Below are 19,345 nucleotides of genomic sequence, written 5' to 3'. Positions count from 1 at the left end.
ACTGCCAAATTAAGATTAACGGCCAAAGGAGATGGCATGTGTAATTCTCATACTTTTCAAACTATCTGTTATGCATGAAAGATGCTATCTTTTGTTAGGAAAAAGGTACTGCATCACAGAATAAAAATTAGCACTCAATAGTGATGAGGCAATCTATACCAAGATGGACCACTTGTCACACTGCCAATGCTGGTTTACATGTAAAAATAGTGACCTATATAAGCTGCTCGGATACCAGTATATGCACAAATCTGTGTTGACATAGGTGCAAGGAACCTGTTTAATACCATCCAGCCCACTTTGGCATGGGTGCTCATATTCCTCATTGTACCGGGCACACTCAACTTCATTATCACTCTCCTTCACAGCTTTACTTTCTCAATTGGTTTGAACCTTTTTCATCAGCAAAGGCTTTAACATACCTTACTTTGATCCTAATAAAAATTTTAGTTTGCTGTTGCTAATTCATCAGATGTCTACCACTTGACTGCAGGGTAACATCATCTTAGAGACTATTACAACTGAAATGTGCAAATGCGAGCTTCCTGCTGGAAGTATCGTGTGAAAAGGAGAAATTTGTTTCAGAAGTGTTCCCAATAATCAAACCTTCACTTGCTGAGATTTCTCTTAGTGCAAACAGAATACCACATTCAGATAACCTTTATTTATTTATAGAAAAACCTTGAAGACACTTGATACGGGACATGCAGTCTCTCCCTCTAACAGGATAATCAGAGAGAAACTACAGGCACCATTAAATATATGACACCATCCACTTGGACACGTATTCATTTTTTAATTTCCATTATGTATATGGAGTGTTTAACTTAAACAGCAAATTAAACAATGAATAACCTTTGTAGATATGTCACATACACAGATATAAGCAATAACTAATTTCTTACAATATTTTATTAAATATACCACAAAACTAAATATTCTTTCTGTCTCCAAAATTTTTACCTCCATGCTCTTCTCCCAAAAATTAACTATACTTAGCATCTTAAGTAACTTTTAACTGATTTCATACAGAACTACATAATCTTAAGTAAATTACTACAAAAAAATTAACAGAATGCAATTACTTGATTAAGTATTGAAAGTGTTCTCACACAATTGATATGCATATACATATATATATATATATATATATATATATATGTATGTGTGTGTGTGTATGGATTGTGCACACATACACATATATATTTTTTTAAGACAGTCTTTTCAACAAGTGGAAATTATTTTAATCCCTGGAAAGACAAAAATAATTTTTCTCTCTGGAAAAATAAAAAAAAATTAATTTCTCCCTAATTTATTGTTTAAAACTTAAAATTAAACTATTAAAACTGATGTCTATGATATCGAACCCACTTTTCATTATTTAAACCATATATAAACAGATAGTACTTATAATTAAAGAAAATCAACAGAAGAGCAAAGAAAAATATACAAGTTCATGTTAAGTTATTTATAAAAAGTGAAGTTTATTTTTTTTAATTTTTTTTTTTTTTACAATGAATTTTATAACAACGCTAGTTACAAAATGCACATTTCTTATAGTCCTCGGTAGTGGTCCACAAGTGATATCTACAATTTGTTGTTCAACAACAATGAAAACATTCAGTTACTTGAATAGTACGATGCAGGATATGAACTCCACGGTTGCTGATAACTATATGCTGCCTGAAAAACAAGGCATAAATTAACAATATTATATTATATTCACTTTAAAAATGAATCTACTGTAATTATAAACCTATTTGTCATTCTATTCGAGTCTCAACATGTTTTGTAGTCATGCAGTAAATCAGTGATTTTATTTGTGACATGCTTATGAATGGACAGTACCACATGTAACTGCAATAGTGAGCAAACACCATTGTACAGCACAAAGAATCCAAAAAAAAGTTACTCCTGAAAAAGAATCTACAGCGAAGAAAGAGAACAAAATGCTTAGCCTGGAAATTAAGCCTGAGATTATCAAATAATTGGAAAGATGGAAAGGAGCATCAGCAACTAGACATGTTGATAGAACTAATGCATCAACTGTACTAACTGTATGCAAACGTGTGTGTGTGTGTGTGTGTGTGTGTGTGTGCAAACAATATATCAAGCAACCTCGTGTTGTTTGGCATTACAAGAACGTTTCCCAACCTCGTGTTGTTTGGCATTACAAGAATGCAAAATGGGATGACCTGCGAGACTTCTTTTCTTCTTTTCCTTGGTCGGATTACTGTTTCAAAACTCCTGATGTCAACGTTTGCTCAGATCGTGTCAGTGAAATTATTCTTGCAGGAATGGAATCCTTTATCCCACACTCCACTTTAAAATCTCGTCCTTTATCTAAACCTTGGTTTTCCAATAAATGTGCTAAGGCTGTTCAAGAGAAGAATGTTGCATATCGTAATTGGCTTGTTTCTAATTCTTCAGTTTCATTTTCTGCCTACACCAAAGCTCGCAACAATTGTAAAGCAGTTATTAATCAGTCCAAACTAGAGTTTGAACAGGCTAAGAGTAGAAAACTTGCTTCTTGCCCTAATGGTAGCCGAGCATTCTGGTCTCTTGCCAAAGCTATTGGCCGCAACTTTTGCCCATCTCTGCTTCCACCTCTGACCAAACCAGATGGTTCTGTTGTCACTTCAGCCAAGGATAAAGCTGACCTGCTAGCATCCCATTTTTCTTCCAGCTCATGTATTAATGAACTTGGTAAAACACCTCCCACCATTCCCAACACGGTCCATTCAATGCCTCCTGTGGTCTTCCGTCAAAAGGATATCAGAAGGATTTTGATGAATCTTGATGCTAAGAAAGCTCCAGGTCCTGATGGTATTTCTCCACTTGTTCTCAAAATCTGTGCTCCTGAACTTACTCCTATTCTTTGCCGCCTTTTTTCATTTTCTTATTCCAAAGGTGTTTTTCCTTCTGCTTGGAAATTTGCTCATATCCAGCCAGTTCCTAAAAAGGGTGACAAATCCCTCCCATCCAATTATCGTCCCATTGCAATTACTTCTACTCTTTCTAAAGTAATGGAGAATTCAATTAACCGCCAACTCTTAAACTACCTAGAAACCTTCCGTCTGATCAACGATCGCCAGTATGGATTCCGTCGGTGTCGATCCACTGGTGATATTCTGGCTTATGTTACCCATTTATGGACTACTTCAATGGAAAGGTTCGGTGAAACACAAGCAGTTGCTCTTGACATCTCAAAGGCTTTCGATCGTGTTTGGCATAAAGGTCTTCTAAACAAGCTTCCATCTTATGGTTTGCCAACTGTTTTTAGTAATTGGTTATCCAGTTTTCTCTCTGATCGCTCACTGAGGGTGATGGTAGATGGCTCTCTGTCTTCTAACTTCTCCACTAATGCCGGTGTCCCCCAAGGTTCAGTTCTTTCCCCCACTCTTTTCCTCTTGTATATCAATGACCTTCTTCCATTGACTGGAAATCCTATCCATAGTTTTGCCGATGATAGCACATTGCATTCAACTTTCCATTTTGAGAAACCTTGCCCTGCTCAATCAGCTTCAACTTCTCGAAAATCTGCTACCAATTCCTTAAATGCCGATCTTCAGGTAATTCTCCAGTGGGGCAAAGACAACTTAGTTGATTTCAACCCTTCTAAAACTCAGTCTTGTCTTATATCTCGCAAAAAGGATTCTTCTGCTCCTATGCTTATCTTTAGTGAAACTCCAATTTCTAGGCAAAAGGATATATCTCTTTTGGGGATTACCTTGACTTCTAATCTCTCTTGGCACAAGCACATTACAAATATTGCTTCCTCTGCATCTAAAAAACTTGGTTTTCCCTTTCGCTCTCGGCGTTACTTTTCTTCCAAACAGCTGCTCACTCTGTATAAATCGCAAATCCGCCCTGCCATGGAATATTGTTCCCACATTTGGGGTGGTGCCCCCAAAACCTCTCTCAGGCTTCTTGATTCCATTCAGAAGAGGGCAGTTAGGTTAATTAATGATTCATCTCTAACAGAGTCTCTCCACTTGCTTTCTCATAGACGTACTGTTTCTGCTGCATGCCTCTTCTACAGATATTTCCATGGGCACTGTTCTTCTGAATTGGCTTCTATAATTCCCGCTCTCTCTTTCAAAACAGTCCGAACACGTGCCGCCACCAGCCAACATCCATTTACTGTCCAACTTCAAACCCACAGAACCAACTTTTCATCTTCCTCATTTATTCATTCAACTGCCGTTTTCTGGAACAACCTTCCTTCATACGTATTTCCTGAAAATTACAATCTACAGAAGTTCAAGTCCAATGTCAACAAATATCTTCTTTCGTCTTCTCAACCTCCAACCCAAGCACAGTACTAAGTACTATAGGTTCTAATACCTCTCGTGTTTGGGGTTCACATAAAAAAAAAAAAAAAAAAAGCAAGAAACCATACTTTTAAAAATGTAATGGTCACTAACGCCATTGAAACAAAAGTATCTATGGAAATTGGTGAAATAATGCACACTTTAACTTGCATGGACTGTAATCTGCCTTTAATTTCTTAAAGAATTAAATTATTCTCAAACATTTCGTGGTACTTCCTGAACCACTTCTTCAGCAACTGTAAAGACAGCAGAACTAGTAAATCATGGTGATTTCATTTAGACACAGTGATTAATTTGATTACACATTTTTTACTTGTTAATATTTAGCCTTTAGTTCTTATATGCATAAATGAACATGAATTAGTCAAGAGACATCTATTAGTAAACATCTGGTAAATATTAATTTTATCAGTTTAAATAATTTAGTTAATAAGATTAAAATTAAATTAAACTTAAGTAAACAGATATGAATACAGTAAGTCCTCGTATAGCACAATAGTTGTATTCCTAGAAACCTTTGTGCAATGCAAAATCATGCAATATAAACAACAGGCCCTATGGGAAAAATAGGGTTAGGTGCCGACCACCCAAGATTGAACACATTTGTAACCAAAACATTACCAAGCACAATAAATGATCGTAATAAAATTTTGCTAATGTTTTTGCTTCTATCGTAAGCAAACTTGTTTTTTGTTTGATTTTCTATCCAAACAGATGAGAGCCGTTCCATCTCTTCCAATTCTTTGTCTTAATCTAATGTATTTTAATTACACTGAGTTGTTCCTGCTATGAAAGTTTTTTTCTCTGCATTCTTTGTAATTCTCGGCATTGCCTCATTTAGGCCTGTAGTATGTGCAATATCACATGGTCTTTCATTTCGCTCAAAGTGTTTCACAATTTCATATTTTTTTCTATATCGACAGACTGGCCATAAGCCTTACCAGGGAAACCACAGTGGGTCAGCGGCCGGTGTGATTTTGGCCATAAACGCTAGTATGAGGCCACTACAAATTTTCCCGGGTAAGAATTTTTGACTCAGTCCGCTTCTTTATCGATATTGCTTTTCTTTTTCTCTCTGAACCTGTAGTGTCTAGCAAATGAGAAATATAGCTGTCACACACATTTGACGTTTAACATTTTTTAAGCTTTGTAACCTTGTACATATTGCTGCGCAGGTGCCGGGTTTTGCATTCACCTGGTGTTACTTACAGAAGAAATCGCGCACAAGCCAAAGTGAAAAAATTGCGTTATACTCGCATTGTTCCCTAATACATCAGTCGCATTGGAGCAAATTTGCATTATAGCAGAACTGACTGATGTTTTAGAATGTGCAGTGAAACTAAGACCGCGATGCATCAGTAAATTGTCTGATCAGTGTAGTCGTGGTGTCAAATTATGCAATTTTCAAAAGTAATGCAATAATGATATATTACTATCTCAAACTGCACCTTAAATAATAATTTTAGGAGAAATGGTAAGCAGCCAATATTTCATAAATTCAACAAAGTATCTTACCAGACAGCTCTGAAGAGGCAGTAACTGAAGTCAATAGTGAGTCTGGTTCTTCTGAACTGTTACCCCTTCCAACACCCTGTCTGACTTTAACTTACATGATTTGTAAACTTTATTTTTGTCCACTTATATTTTCCTTTATAGGAGAGCACTGTGCCACAGTGAACAATGTATATAACATACAATGATTTGTAACTTACTCAACAGTGAGAATACAAAATTGCTTCAGAACTTGATTTGATCATAAGGACCCAATTGCTTAGAATAATTCTCTCTTTTACTCAAAGATGCTTCCCTCTGGTTAATCAGAGGGAAACATTCTCTTGGTATAAAAGATAACTTAAGTCTCTCAGGACATATTTTTAGATTTCATTTATTATAATTTACCTTTGCCATATGGAAGCACAAAAAATTTGTGTATTTATAAATAAGTGCTATAAAACCATAGGATTGCAGGATGATATTTCAATGCAATTTAATGGCACTGTTTGCTCATAGATAGAACCTGTACAATTCTGCCCTTCCCTGTTTCCTGCCTAAAAAAAGATAAATGCTCCACATTTGGATTTTATGCTGATTATTGCTAGAGGAAAGCAAGTCAGAAAGTGCAAACTAGAAAGGACATAGGGAACATTCTATATAATAATGGACAGATAGGGCATAGACTAGACTGTTTATCAGGTGCAAAAGTGCATACATAATATAGACTATTTTTACCCTCTGTACAATTATCATCTCCACTAATAATATAAGGTAAGGTATGTTCGTGTCAGACGGCACCTGGGATTTCTCCCATCTCCGCGTGTGTTTCGCTGTATCGAGGACAGTACACTGTCAAGCCAGAGACTTGAAAATGTGTGGGTCGTGTCTGTGCAGTGTGATATGTTGTGCCCATTGTTTATCCGGCTTATTGGCTGCCAGGCCCCTAGTAGGGCCCGACGTTGCCCATACCCTGCCACGTGGAGGCTAGCCGGGTGTATCCAGTATCACAACAATTTGCTCTGGCAGGTCCTGCCACCTAGTTTCCTGGGATTTCAGTGGCTAGGGCCTATTTAAAAAAAATAAAATAAAATAAAATAAAAAGTTTATGCATTTGACATTAATGCTTAATGGGATTGTTGTTAGGAAATCGCTGGTTAGGGTTGAACACTAAAGAGATGTGTTAAAGGCCAAATAGGTCGGACAAAATTTTGATGTTATTAAATTTAGACATGTAACGCTAGATAAAAGCGGATAGTGTTAGATATCTTAGAGATTTGCACAAAACCGGTAGAATTTAGACGTTGGTTATAATTTGGCGGCATTGTTAAGGGGTGTACTTGGTCGATTTAGTGTGAGAGGGGGGGGGAGATTGAAGACTGGGGAGGAAACAGATAGAAGAATAGGGACGGATAGAGTAGGCATCCCCAAAGAGGTCAGTGGAGACGAGCCCCACCAGGCGAAATATGGGGGGTAGGCAGGGAGGAGAGGAGACAGAGATCCATCTCCTCCATTCCCTGCCTGGGGATGGGGTTTTAAAGGGAACCAGGTTAGAGTACCCAGTTCGGATCGCCAATGGCGTGTTGGCAGCAAAGCCGCAGAATGTCTTCGTCGGTGTCTTGTCCAAGGAGTGTCGAATCCGGTATGAAGGTCCAGCTGCCCATCCCGCTCTGGGGGTGGGATATGTTAGCTGGCAGTGGGGAACCTACCAGGTGAGAGGGGGGGGAGATACACACATTTACTTCATTCGTAATGTGCATTCTCACTCTACTTGCATTCTTTTTTTTTTTTTTTTTTATTTATTTATTTTTTTTTTTACTTTTTTCTTATTTTATAATTTTTTTTATTTATTTATTTATTTTTTTATACTTTTTTCTTATTTTATAATTTTTTTTATATATATATATATTTTTTTTTTTATTTATTATTATTATTTTATTTTTTTTTTTTTTATTTCACTCAACTCATTCATCTTTTTCTCACACACCAGGAGGGGATGCAATGATGGGTAGCGTAAATTTAAATACTAATTAAAACCAGGGTTAGTGTGTACTTAACTTAGCATTTGTGGTTTGTGTTCTTTTCTCTCACGCTTGCACTTTTATTCATTCTTCTAGCTCTCATCTCATTTATTCGACTCTTTCTTTCTGCACTGCACTCTCTGGGCACCGCAACTTACTGTTATTCTTCAGTTGTGGTGCAGGCCTAGCCGCGTTTTTTTTTTTTTTTTTTTTTTTTTTGCAGGCCAGGGGAGAATGCAGTGATAGTGTTTATGTGGTTTGTAAATGTTTGTTGGTACAGTATATATAAAGTAATGTAAGTTATTTTTAACTTAGCATTCTTTCGGCCAATTACATTTGCTCTTCTGCTCACTCCCATTCACTTTCTCTGCATGCATTTCCATCCCCCTCCCCTACATTGGTTTGGGGCCCCAGGTTCCTACACATGGCATGGTAGTCATGGGGAGTTTTGTTATGTCCGGTTTCTGTCAGGGTGCAGAATACTGCTATCCTAACAGTTTTTAAGTCATCATCTGGGTGTGGTGGGAAACGTGGGCAATTTTACTATTGATTATTGTTTAATTGCTGGGGGGGCTGAAATTGCTCTGCGCATTTCGAAAACTTTCTGTGTGAAAGATGTAAAAGCTTTATAATTTTGCTCTTCTATGATGAAGAGATGTTCTTCTCCCCTGGGAAGGGGACCAATCTGTGCTATTAGCTCTGTTCTGGGGATGTCATATATTACACATTCATAGAGAATGTGGGCCCAGTCTTCACTTTCGCCACAGGTGCAGTTTGGGTCATCGGTCAGGCCTAAGGAGGTTAGTTTCGCCTTTAGGGAGCCGTGCCCTGTCAATATAAATGTTGTAAAAAGTCCAGGGGCATACCACTTAGGTGGCTTTGGGCTAACCATTGACACCAGTGGCAGAAACCGTTTGGTGACCAGACCTCTGGTTTCCTGCTCCCACTTTGTTTGCCATAGCTCGTGGAGCTTTGTGGCTATTCTTTTTCTTTCATCATTGAAGGTATTGGTTGTATCAAGGGCTATCCGCAGAAATTCTGTGGATATGCCCTTTTTAAATCTATAATATAAGCCTCTTTTGGCTACTTCCAGGTAAAGTGGGAGAGTTCCGGCCAGCAACTGTAGTGCAGGTGTGCTTACTGTGCGACATGCTCTGGTAATAGTGAGTAGTATTGTCCTTTGTATCGATTCTAATTTATTCCTATTTCTTACTATGGCCGAGCGGATGAACCACGCACCGGCTCCATAGGTGATAACAGGCAGGAACATTGCACGGTATATGATTGCCAAGGTCTTTCTTTTGAGTCCCCAGTCTGCTCGACTGATCCTGGCAATCATACCTGCATAATTTCGCACTTTCTTCGCCAAGTAGATCAAATGGGGGGTGAAAAGTTAATTTTGAATCAAAGACCACTCCAAGATATTTTAGTTCTGTTACCATTTTTATAGTGATTGTGTTAATTTTGATTTGTGGACGTCTTCTCATGTCCAAATTACCTTTTAGAAGTATTTGTTTGGTTTTTTCAGGCGATATTTTGAGCATGTGCATTTGTGCCCACTCCTGCAGCTGCAAGAGAGCGGCATTTGATCTTTGCTCTACAACCACTCGTGAGTTGCCTTTTACAAGGAAAATCATGTCATCTGCAAAGGCCAGGCTTTCCATGGGGCCTAGATCCAAGGCCAGAAATTCATCCAGAACAATGTTCCAAAAGAAAGGGCCAAGGATTGATCCCTGCGGGCAGCCTTTATTCACAGGGCGTGTCAATTCCTGGAACCTTGTGCGTACTGAGACACTTCTGTCTGTAAGGTAGCTGTTTATTACCTTATAGAGGTTTTGTGAGGCATTTGCCTGGCGAAGTCTCCTAAGGACACTAGGCCACTACAGTGAGTCAAATGCCCCAGCAAAGTCAATGGAGATTGCCAGCATATATTTCTCCTCTGTGTTTTTAACTGTTGTCAGTAGGTGGTGCATGGCATCCTCCGTAGAATTGCCCTGCTTAAAACCATACTGATTGTTGGAATGCAAGCCTGCTTCTGTGTAATATTGAGCTAATCTGCTGTATATTAATCTTTCGTATATTTTCCCTAGTACAGGGAGTAGGGCTATTGGTCTATATGATTTGGGATCAGTAGGGAGTTTTTCAGGGTTTTTCAGGATTAACCTTAACACAGCTTGTTTCCATATTTTTGGGAATATACCTTCTGTCATACAGTTATTATATAGTGCTATTAATTTATCTGGTGCTATTTCTGCTAATTTTTTGATAATCTCAACCTCTAAGAGGTCAAAACCTGGGCATTTATTGTTTTTGGTTTTAGATAGTGCTATTTCTAAGTCTTGTATAGTGAACAGAGGTTCAATATTGGCACTGTCATATTCAGTGTTTTCTTTTATAATGTCGAGCTGGGTGGGGGAATGATTTCCAGTTTCAGTCTGAATGATACTGTCTAGGATGTTATTTACAGAATCCACCCAACACAGGGTTGGGGTTCCATCTGGTTTGACAGTAGTTTCTAAGACATCTCCTCTTGGCAGCTTGTTGGTCACTATTCTGTAGACAACTCCCCAAGGGTTATTGTTTCCAGTAGTTCCCACCAAGTGCTTCCAGCATTCCTTTTTCTTATCTCTTATGAGGGCTGTATACTGATTCCTGAGAGTTTTATAAGAATCTCTCAGTGCATCCACCTCATTTTGTGACCAAGATGTTCTGGCTCTTTGAAAATGTCTCCGTGCCTGGTGTACCCTACTTCTGAGTATAGTCAGTTCGGGGCACCACCAGGGAACTGTCTGCTTCCTCGGTTTTTTCCGTGGGATAGACAGGGTTGCTGTTTTTGTTAAAATGTTTGTCATAGTCAGTGCTTGCTCGTCCGGGCTACAGTTGCCTGATCAAGACCCACTAATAATATAGTGAAATGTTTAATTCTCTGGCAGAATATTATTGAACAGGGGTAATCTGTTAATATTTTTATGCAGCATTTTTTTCAAACATGCACTACATCTTATATACATGGACCACTAAAGCTATATCAATTAGCTTTTGTTATTTGATAGTTCACTTAATATGACATCTGAAGTTTCTTTTTTCCTTAGATATAAATAAACATATTAGTTACACTGACTAATTTTCAACTGAAAAATCAACAAGCTTATCAGATTGTGTAGGGTGCCAAATTGGAGGTCTGAGGGTTTTTTTTTTTTTTTTTTTCACCACAGATTTCACACTGGTTTTGGATGCTTTTGATCACCAACACTTTATACACGTTTTATGCAACCATCAACATATTTTTCTTTACACAGGGCTGCCTTAACCATACTGATCATTTGACTTGACACCAACCAAAACACCACTCCTAATATAGTCTATTCAATTTTAATTCACTATTCATTTCTGATTTTTGGCCACTGTCCAATGTTAGGTGTTTTATACCTGGCATTGGAAATTGGCTCAAAATTAGTTTAAAAAATTTTTTATTTAAAAATAAAAATGTAAAAAAGTGCATTAAACATATAAACAATTTTTTCTTTAGTAATAGGAGTTCAAACACATCAGAGCTTTGTATGTTAAAGTTATTATTTTACTAACCACTATTATGGTTATGTATCCACTAACAGAATTAACATCAATAAGTATTCAAGAAAAATTTCAATAGAAATACACCGCAACACCCATGTTATAAATAAACTAAAATTTAATTAATTTTTTTATACAGGGTGTCTCAAAAATACATAGCATAACTTCAGGAATGAGTTCCTCATATGTAGACAATAAAAATATTTTATATCAACATAGTTCCGGAAATGCTTGGTTCCCGAGTTATTAACCAGAATCTGGTAGTTTTCCATTCCAACCATGTACTGAAATCAGGAGCAACCGAATATGCACTTTATGTACGGTTTGGCAAACGGCAATGCTCTGTATACTCATCGTTTGTACCATGAAAGGTTCCCAGAACAAAGATGCCCAGACAGGAAAACGTTTGAAGGTATCCATCGCCACCTTTGTAAACATGGGACCTTTACACCTCGTGCTGTTGCTGCTGACAGAGGACAACCAAGATCTACAACTCCTGAAGTAGAGGAGGAGATTTTGGATGTTGTGCACGCCACTCCTGGAATCAGCACATGCAGAATAGCAATGCAACTGGCTGTTCAACGTTCGACTATTTGGAGCGTGTTGTGAGAACATCAACTGTATCCTTACCATCTGCAACGGGTACAGGTCTTGTCACCAGTAGATTACCCTGCGTATATAAAGTGCACATCCGCTTGCTCCTGATTTGAGTACATGGTCGGAATGGAAAACCACCAGATTCTGTCAGTACCTTGTGATGAAGGAAATCGCCTGTGGGAAATAAGACATTCTGGTTAATAACCCAGGAACCAAGCTGTTGTTGTTATACTGCTCCAGGAATATGTGGTGGTCATTCCCTGACCTTTCCGCATCATCCGTATTTGGTGGTGACGGGCTCGAACCCCAGTCTAATCAAGAAGCGTGTGCTACGCACTGCTGCTCCCACCTGGCTACGAAGACGCCTCGGGAACCAAGCATTTCTGGAACTATGTTGATATAAAATATTTTTATTGTCTACATATGAGGAACTCATTCCTGAAGTTTTGCCATGTATTTTTGAGAAACCCTGTATAAACACACACACACACATTGACTAAAAGGAACTATTTAATGTTTTATTTCTCTTACATTTTATTGATTGCAATGATGTATATTTGCTGTAATGTATTTATAGCTAATGTGTCCTTTCTGATGATTTAGTCAGAAATATCAGATTTTTTTTTTTTTTTTTTTTACTTTATCAGATGAGTGATGGAATTTTTTTCAGTATACAACTCTTAAAAAATAAATTTCAAAACCTCCAAATCATTATGGTGATTCATGCCTCTAAATGAATGGGGTTTAACAAGCAAACCATCTCAAGTAAAACATAAAGAGGTGACAAGGAACAGTTCAGCTATATAATCAAAACCTTGTTATGTACATACACATCAATAAGAGCAATTAACAGGACCATCGCACAGTTAGTCCTGTAGGTTTGTTTCAGTGAAATTCTTTGAAAAGGAAGACAGTAACTACATAATAGTTACAATGTAAATCTAAAGAATCAGAGGATGATTATCTAGCACAGCATTTCCCAAACCGGGGTCTGCGGCCCCCTGGGGGGTCCATGAAACATTCAGAAGGTATCAAGTAATGTGTGTTTATTTTCTTAAAAAAATATACTGATAGAATCGCAAAGAATTTTGTTATAGAGCATTACTTATTTTCGATACAATTAGTATATATAATTGTATACATATTTCAAATTATTCATTCTATGTATAGCAAATTGATGATAAATAAAGTTATTATTATATATCTGTATAAATTTGAGATGTTTCACACACAAAACTTTGAATTTTCGTTTCAGCAAACCCAGACACAAACAAACATATGCATGTGTGTGTGCACATATATATGTGTATATATATAAAAGGGTCCACAAACTTGTTTTGAAGGAGTCTGCCATCTTATGATTTTTGAAGGGGTTCATAAATCTCAGTAGTTTGGGAACCACTGATCTAGCATATACTGTAATGAGTTGTTTAAGTTTGGTGTAACCAAATGCAAACAAAGCATATTTCTTTTTCTGATCTCCACTTTCATGCTGCAAACTAACCAAACTTAATAAGAATAAAATGTAATATAATGGAATACAATAGTGAAGTTCAAAGACATGCAACTGTTATATTTATATATATATATATATATATATTAATAGTTATATTAGTGATAAAAGGAAAGCAAGAAATAAAGCAAAGCAAGAAAGTTAAAAGACAATAACTAATATTTATGGGTTAATGCAGTTGCAAGCAATCATGCAATACACCCACAATGTCTACAGAATATCAATAGAAAAAGTAAATCAATCCAATAATAAGAATACCATCAAGGACTTAAGAAAACGCAAAAAAAAAAAAAAAAAAAAATTATTATTATTATTATCGCTTTTTACCGACAATCTAGATGACTTCAACTGGGGCCAACCACCCAGAATGAAGGCAAAAAATGACAAGAAGTTCTCTGTTTCTGTGATGATCAATATATGCTAAGTAATTTAAATCTAAACCAAATATAAACCAGTATAGGCCGAACATAAATCGAATATAAATAAATCGAATGAAGATAATTAATTAAGAAAAATTTTGAAATATTAGAATCAAAGGTAAGAAATATAAGTAAAATATAAATGTAAGCATATATTAATCATCGTTGACCCGACAGAGAACGTAATTTAAGGATTAAAACAAGATTAAATATATAATACATACTACATTTGACCGTATCTAGGACATAATGTAATAGTCGTCAAAATAATATGTGGTGCCCCCTATGTGATGGATACGGTAAAAATAAATAATTAAATTAAATTAACGCAAAGAGAAACATGCAGATAGTAAGAAGAAAAACTAAAGGAGTAGGAAAAATAGAACCTGAACTCCACAAAGGCGAAAAATAGTGGTATAGATAAGAAATAGTTTCTCCTACGTCCTCGGATTGCCCTAATAATTTCGGAGAAATAAAAATAAAGAGTGTAGGACAGCTTAAAGGCATTACAAGATATAAGTTGTGGCTCGGGTTGTTTTAATCCTTAAATTACGTTCTCTGTCGGGTCAACGATGATTAATATATGCTTACATTTATATTTTACTTATATTTCTTACCTTTGATTCTAATATTTCAAAATTTTTCTTAATTAATTATCTTCATTCGATTTATTTATATTCGATTTATGTTCGGCCTATACTGGTTTATATTTGGTTTAGATTTAAATTACTTAGCATATATTGATCATCACAGAAACAGAGAACTTCTTGTCGTTTTTTGCCTTCATTCTGGGTGGTTGGCCCCAGTTGAAGTCATCTAGATTGTCGGTAAAAAGCGATAATAATAATAATAATTTTTTTTTTTTTTTTTTTTTTTTGCGTTTTCTTAAGTCCTTGATGGTATTCTTATTATTGGATTGATTTACTTTTTCTATTGATATTCTATATATATATATATATATATATATAACATTCATTTTATATTACAATAAAAAGAAATGAAACGAAAGTAAAAATAGAGAATAAAGTAAAAATAAAAAAGTAGAACATACGATACTATAATATCGAATTGAACAGAAAAGACTGACCATTATGCCCCATTTTGTCTGTGGACCACGAGGCCATAATGGTCAGGGAACCACTACATTTCGAACGCTACACAAATCCATGCCGCGAAAGAATGATACATGGATCAAACTGCCGGTACAGTAGATTTGCATAACAATGGTCCATATGTAGTGTAAAATAATAGGACACAGCAATATTTACATGGAAAAACCAAACTACTGAACAGACAAAGCAACTGCTAAACATATATATATGGAAATAAATTAGATTATAGGCTATTTTATTTTAATTTTTACTTTATTCTCTATTTTTACTTATTTCTGTATTGTTGGCTAGTTACATTTACATAGTGATATTTCACACAATTCGGAAACTGGTGCTTAGCAATGGGGGTACCACTAAATTTTCCTTTAATTTGGAAAATTTTTTATAAATTATCTAATCATGTTTGTCCAACAGTACAGGAATCCCTTGATTGGCATGGGACTTGAATTAGCATGGTTTATATTTAGCTACCAATTTTCAATTAGCACGAATCAAAATTTCGATTAGCGCAGTACAGGCATACCTCGGTTAACGTTACCTCTGATAACGAAGCCTCGATATAACGAAGTCCGCAATTTCAAGCCCCATTTAACATAAAAAAATATTCCAATTTAAGGCCAAAGCCCGACAATCATCCGATTGGTGACTGACGGCGACTCGTTACGTATTCCCGAGTGCTCCCGAGCTGCGGGCATGTCTGTTATAACAGTTTTGCGTGTCAATCGCGTAATTTAGTTGTTGTTTACATGATTGACGTTGTTTCAGTGTGGCGCATTGCAATAATCGACGTAGGTTCTTTATAGCATTACATAACGTAGATTTTGTAAATTTTAATAGAAATATTTTTGTTTTAGTTAATTAAAATGTCAGAATCAAAGAAAAGAAAAGCAATTTCTTTGGAAACTAAACTAAATATCGTACGACGTGTTAAAAGCGGCGAAAGAAAATCCGATGTGGCACATTCTTTAGGATTAGCGCAATCAACTTTAACAACCATACTAAGTCAATCAGAAAAAATAAAACAGTCTGCTCAGAATTGTACAGATGTTACAGCGGCAAAATTAACTCGCTTAAGGAATCCAATTTTAGAAAAAAATGGAGAAAATGTTAAGTTTGTGGATAGATGATATGTCACAACGTCATATGCCTTTAAGTCAAATGGTGATTCAAGAAAAAGCATTACATATTTTTGTTTAATCACCTGAAATCTAAACAAACTGAAGAAATTACGGAAACCTTTGGGGCTTCTCGTGGTTGGTTCGAGAAATTTAAAAAACGGGCCAGGATTCATAGTGTAAAATTAACAGGAGATTTAAAAAAGGTGCTTAAATGACATTGAAAACGTTTTAAATTTTTTTAGCGAAAATGATCCCGATTTAGGAAGAAGTGTTATAGTTAAGCGATCAGTGTTAAATGGAATAACTCCGTATAGGCAATTGTTAAATGAAAGAGAAAAAAAGCATAAACAATCAACTTTAACCTCATATTTTAAAATGTGATTTCACTTTGTATGTAAGTTGACTGTTTATTTAATAAAACTTTTCTTTGTTCGAAAAAAAAAAAAAGCTTTTCATTTTCTTTACGTAGGAACGTATCCCTATTCTGGCCATAGTATTTTTACCTCTGAAAACGAAGTTTCGCTTAACGAAGTAATTTCGTGGAACGCATCCTATTCGTTAATCGAGGTATGCCTGTATTTTGGCTTGGCTTAAAGAAACTGAATCTGGTAATGCTACGAATGTAAATACACTGCTAAAGTATGCATAACATTAGAGAACATTATAGAAACACATCGCTTGTTTTCTTAGTGAGCGTGCGGTTCTATTCACAAAAGGGAGTTATTGTTTATTTTGCGTCGCGTCATACTTTCTCCATCGAGAAGCGTTATTGAGAAAACATGAATTAAATGAATTGAAAATACAGTGTGGGAAGCTAGTTTGTTTTCCCTGAATTTATATATATATATATATATATATATATATATATATATAAATTCAAGTTTGTTCAATTTTATTCAACATTATTATGTTGAATTAGATTTTCATTTTTAAATATTGTCTTCAGTGAATCTTTAGACTGAAGATCTACCAGCTCTAATTGTAAGTTCTCATCAACATTGATTGTTGACAGGTACGTCAAACAGATTTTGAAAAAGTTCATACATTTTTGAATTATTTTTAAAATGAGAAAATCTATCTGCAAAATTACAACTAGTCATACTTTTAGATAAATTATCACAATGATACTTGTGATAATTTATCTAAAAGTATGATACTTGGAAAATGTGAAAAATTATTCCAAAGTAGCTGACTTTTAAATAACTCCAGCTTTGTTTCAAATGCTTTGACATTATAGTACAATTCATTGACAAGTTTGTCTCATCCTTGTATTTTCACATTAAGAAAATTCAGGTGTTCACATATATATGTTAAAAAAGCAAGGTTCCACAACCATTTGAGATCTGAGAGTTTCAGAACAGGTTTCAATTTTTGGTTTATAAATAGATATATTTCAATCCTAAATTCAAAAAATTGCTTCAACATGTTACCGCAACTGAATCATCATACTTCAGTGTGGTACAACAAATCACCGTATTCAGCCCGTAAGTCTCAAGAAAATTTCTGAATTGCCAATGATTCAGACCAGTCTCACAAATAAAAAGTACTGTTGATATTACGGTTGACATGACTGAATCTATGCCCAAAAATTTTCCACACAGACTGCATTATACAATGAAAAATACATTGTGAATTATACAAATGAAATTGCATTGGTTTAATATTTTTACTCTCAAGAGATTTATGAAGCTAACCCATGAATCCAATTTTAGCACTGACCATATTTTTAGCACCATCCGTTGTAACTGCTGATATTTTTAGCACCATCCGTTGTAACTGCTGATAGCAAATCCCAATTCAATTTGAGGCTGTCAATTGCTTTTGACACATTCAAAAATATATTTCACCTGTTTCTGTACCTTTTAAACTTTTTTAATGCAACTAGCTCTTCAGTTACTGCAAAATTTTGATTTACACCTCGGATATAAATTAGTAATTGAACTGTATGGCTTGTATCTTCACTCTCAATTGCTATTGAAAAATGTGTGAATTTACAAACTTTTTCTACAAGCTGATTTTGAAAATCAGCTCATATATCCTCAATTCTTCTCATTACAGTTGATGAACAGACGCAAAATTCTTTACTTTCTCAGGACATGGTTCTTCAGCAATTGTCAAACAAATTCTCCGATCCACAAAGGCCTTTCCTTCTTTGGGAGGCTTGAAAACTTGCTATAATTGCAGATAAATTTTGATGAGCAAAAGTTCTAATCTTCCGTTGTTGACTTTAAAAGGTTTGGGCTAGTTCTTGGGGTTTTTTCTGCTGCAAAGCTCCTTGAAATTTATTGTAATTTGAGGCATGTTTTGTGGTGTAGTGACATTTCACATTATATTCCTTGAACACTGACAAGGCTTTATTGCAAATAAAACACGTGAAAGTATCACTGAGCAGTGCAAAAAAGTAATTAATTGGCCACCGCTCATTAAAAATGCGACACTCAGTATCAACTTTTCTGTTTTTTTCCACATCAACTTCGACATGATTTTTATGGGGTCACTGGGATAAAAAAAAAAAAAAAAAATACTTGTGAATATTGAAGTAAGCAAGCATTGACATGTCTTAAAATTTTATGAAATATTTTAACATAAAGGTTATTATTATATTCATATCACTCATATCACATGAAATTAATAATATAGTTTATTAAGGCTGTTTGCCTAATAAATATTATTATAACTAAGTTATTATAACTTATCCATTGAGAATAAATAACAGTAGTCTTCTCTACTAGAGAAGCATTACTTATTCAAAGTAGTGCAATACCTGGTATCCCATTGTGAAGGCAGCCACAATATGAGATATAATTAAAATGATGCCTTTTACACTACAACGTAGTTTAAATTTATGGGTAAACTATGGTGTATCTACACTGATATTATATAGTTAATTACTTAAAAACCCATATATAATCATGCCTTGTGCATTTCATCTTTAATAAATATATTAATTATAATATAGTTTAATAAGGTGAAGTTTCGGTATCTTACCGATACCCATCATCAGACCATGCTGTGGGGAGAACAGAAAGGGCAACAAATTTGAATATTTTAGGATATTACAGTTACAATTACCAATATTACAATTTGCAAATTATGATTCTAAAGTATTAAGTTTTGAATTGCTGTTACAATAGAAAACAGAAAATCTAAGGTAATACAAAGATTAA

At 35.3% G+C, this 19,345-nt stretch overlaps 1 protein-coding gene across 3 annotated transcripts in view; it reads right to left on the bottom strand.

Annotated features, from left to right (window-relative positions):
* Positions 1-1,525: 1,525 nt before the first annotated feature.
* Prp39 (pre-mRNA processing factor 39) overlaps positions 1,526-19,345 on the bottom strand; it is a 201,037-nt gene continuing 183,217 nt past the window's right edge. For all 3 annotated transcript variants that reach the window (XM_090374021.1, XM_090374024.1, XM_090374022.1), the window contains one exon: positions 1,526-1,683. In XM_090374021.1, coding sequence (XP_090230147.1) covers positions 1,621-1,683 — 63 coding nt within the window. In that variant the 3' untranslated portion in view covers positions 1,526-1,620. The remainder of the gene's footprint in view (positions 1,684-19,345) is intronic.

Source organism: Mastigoproctus giganteus, chromosome 5, assembly GCF_048544385.1.
Source record: "Mastigoproctus giganteus isolate SK-2022 chromosome 5, ASM4854438v1, whole genome shotgun sequence".
Taxonomy (NCBI): domain Eukaryota; kingdom Metazoa; phylum Arthropoda; class Arachnida; order Uropygi; family Thelyphonidae; genus Mastigoproctus; species Mastigoproctus giganteus.
The sequence above is the reverse complement of the archived record's forward strand: the minus strand, read 5'-3'. Positions and strand labels throughout refer to the sequence as shown.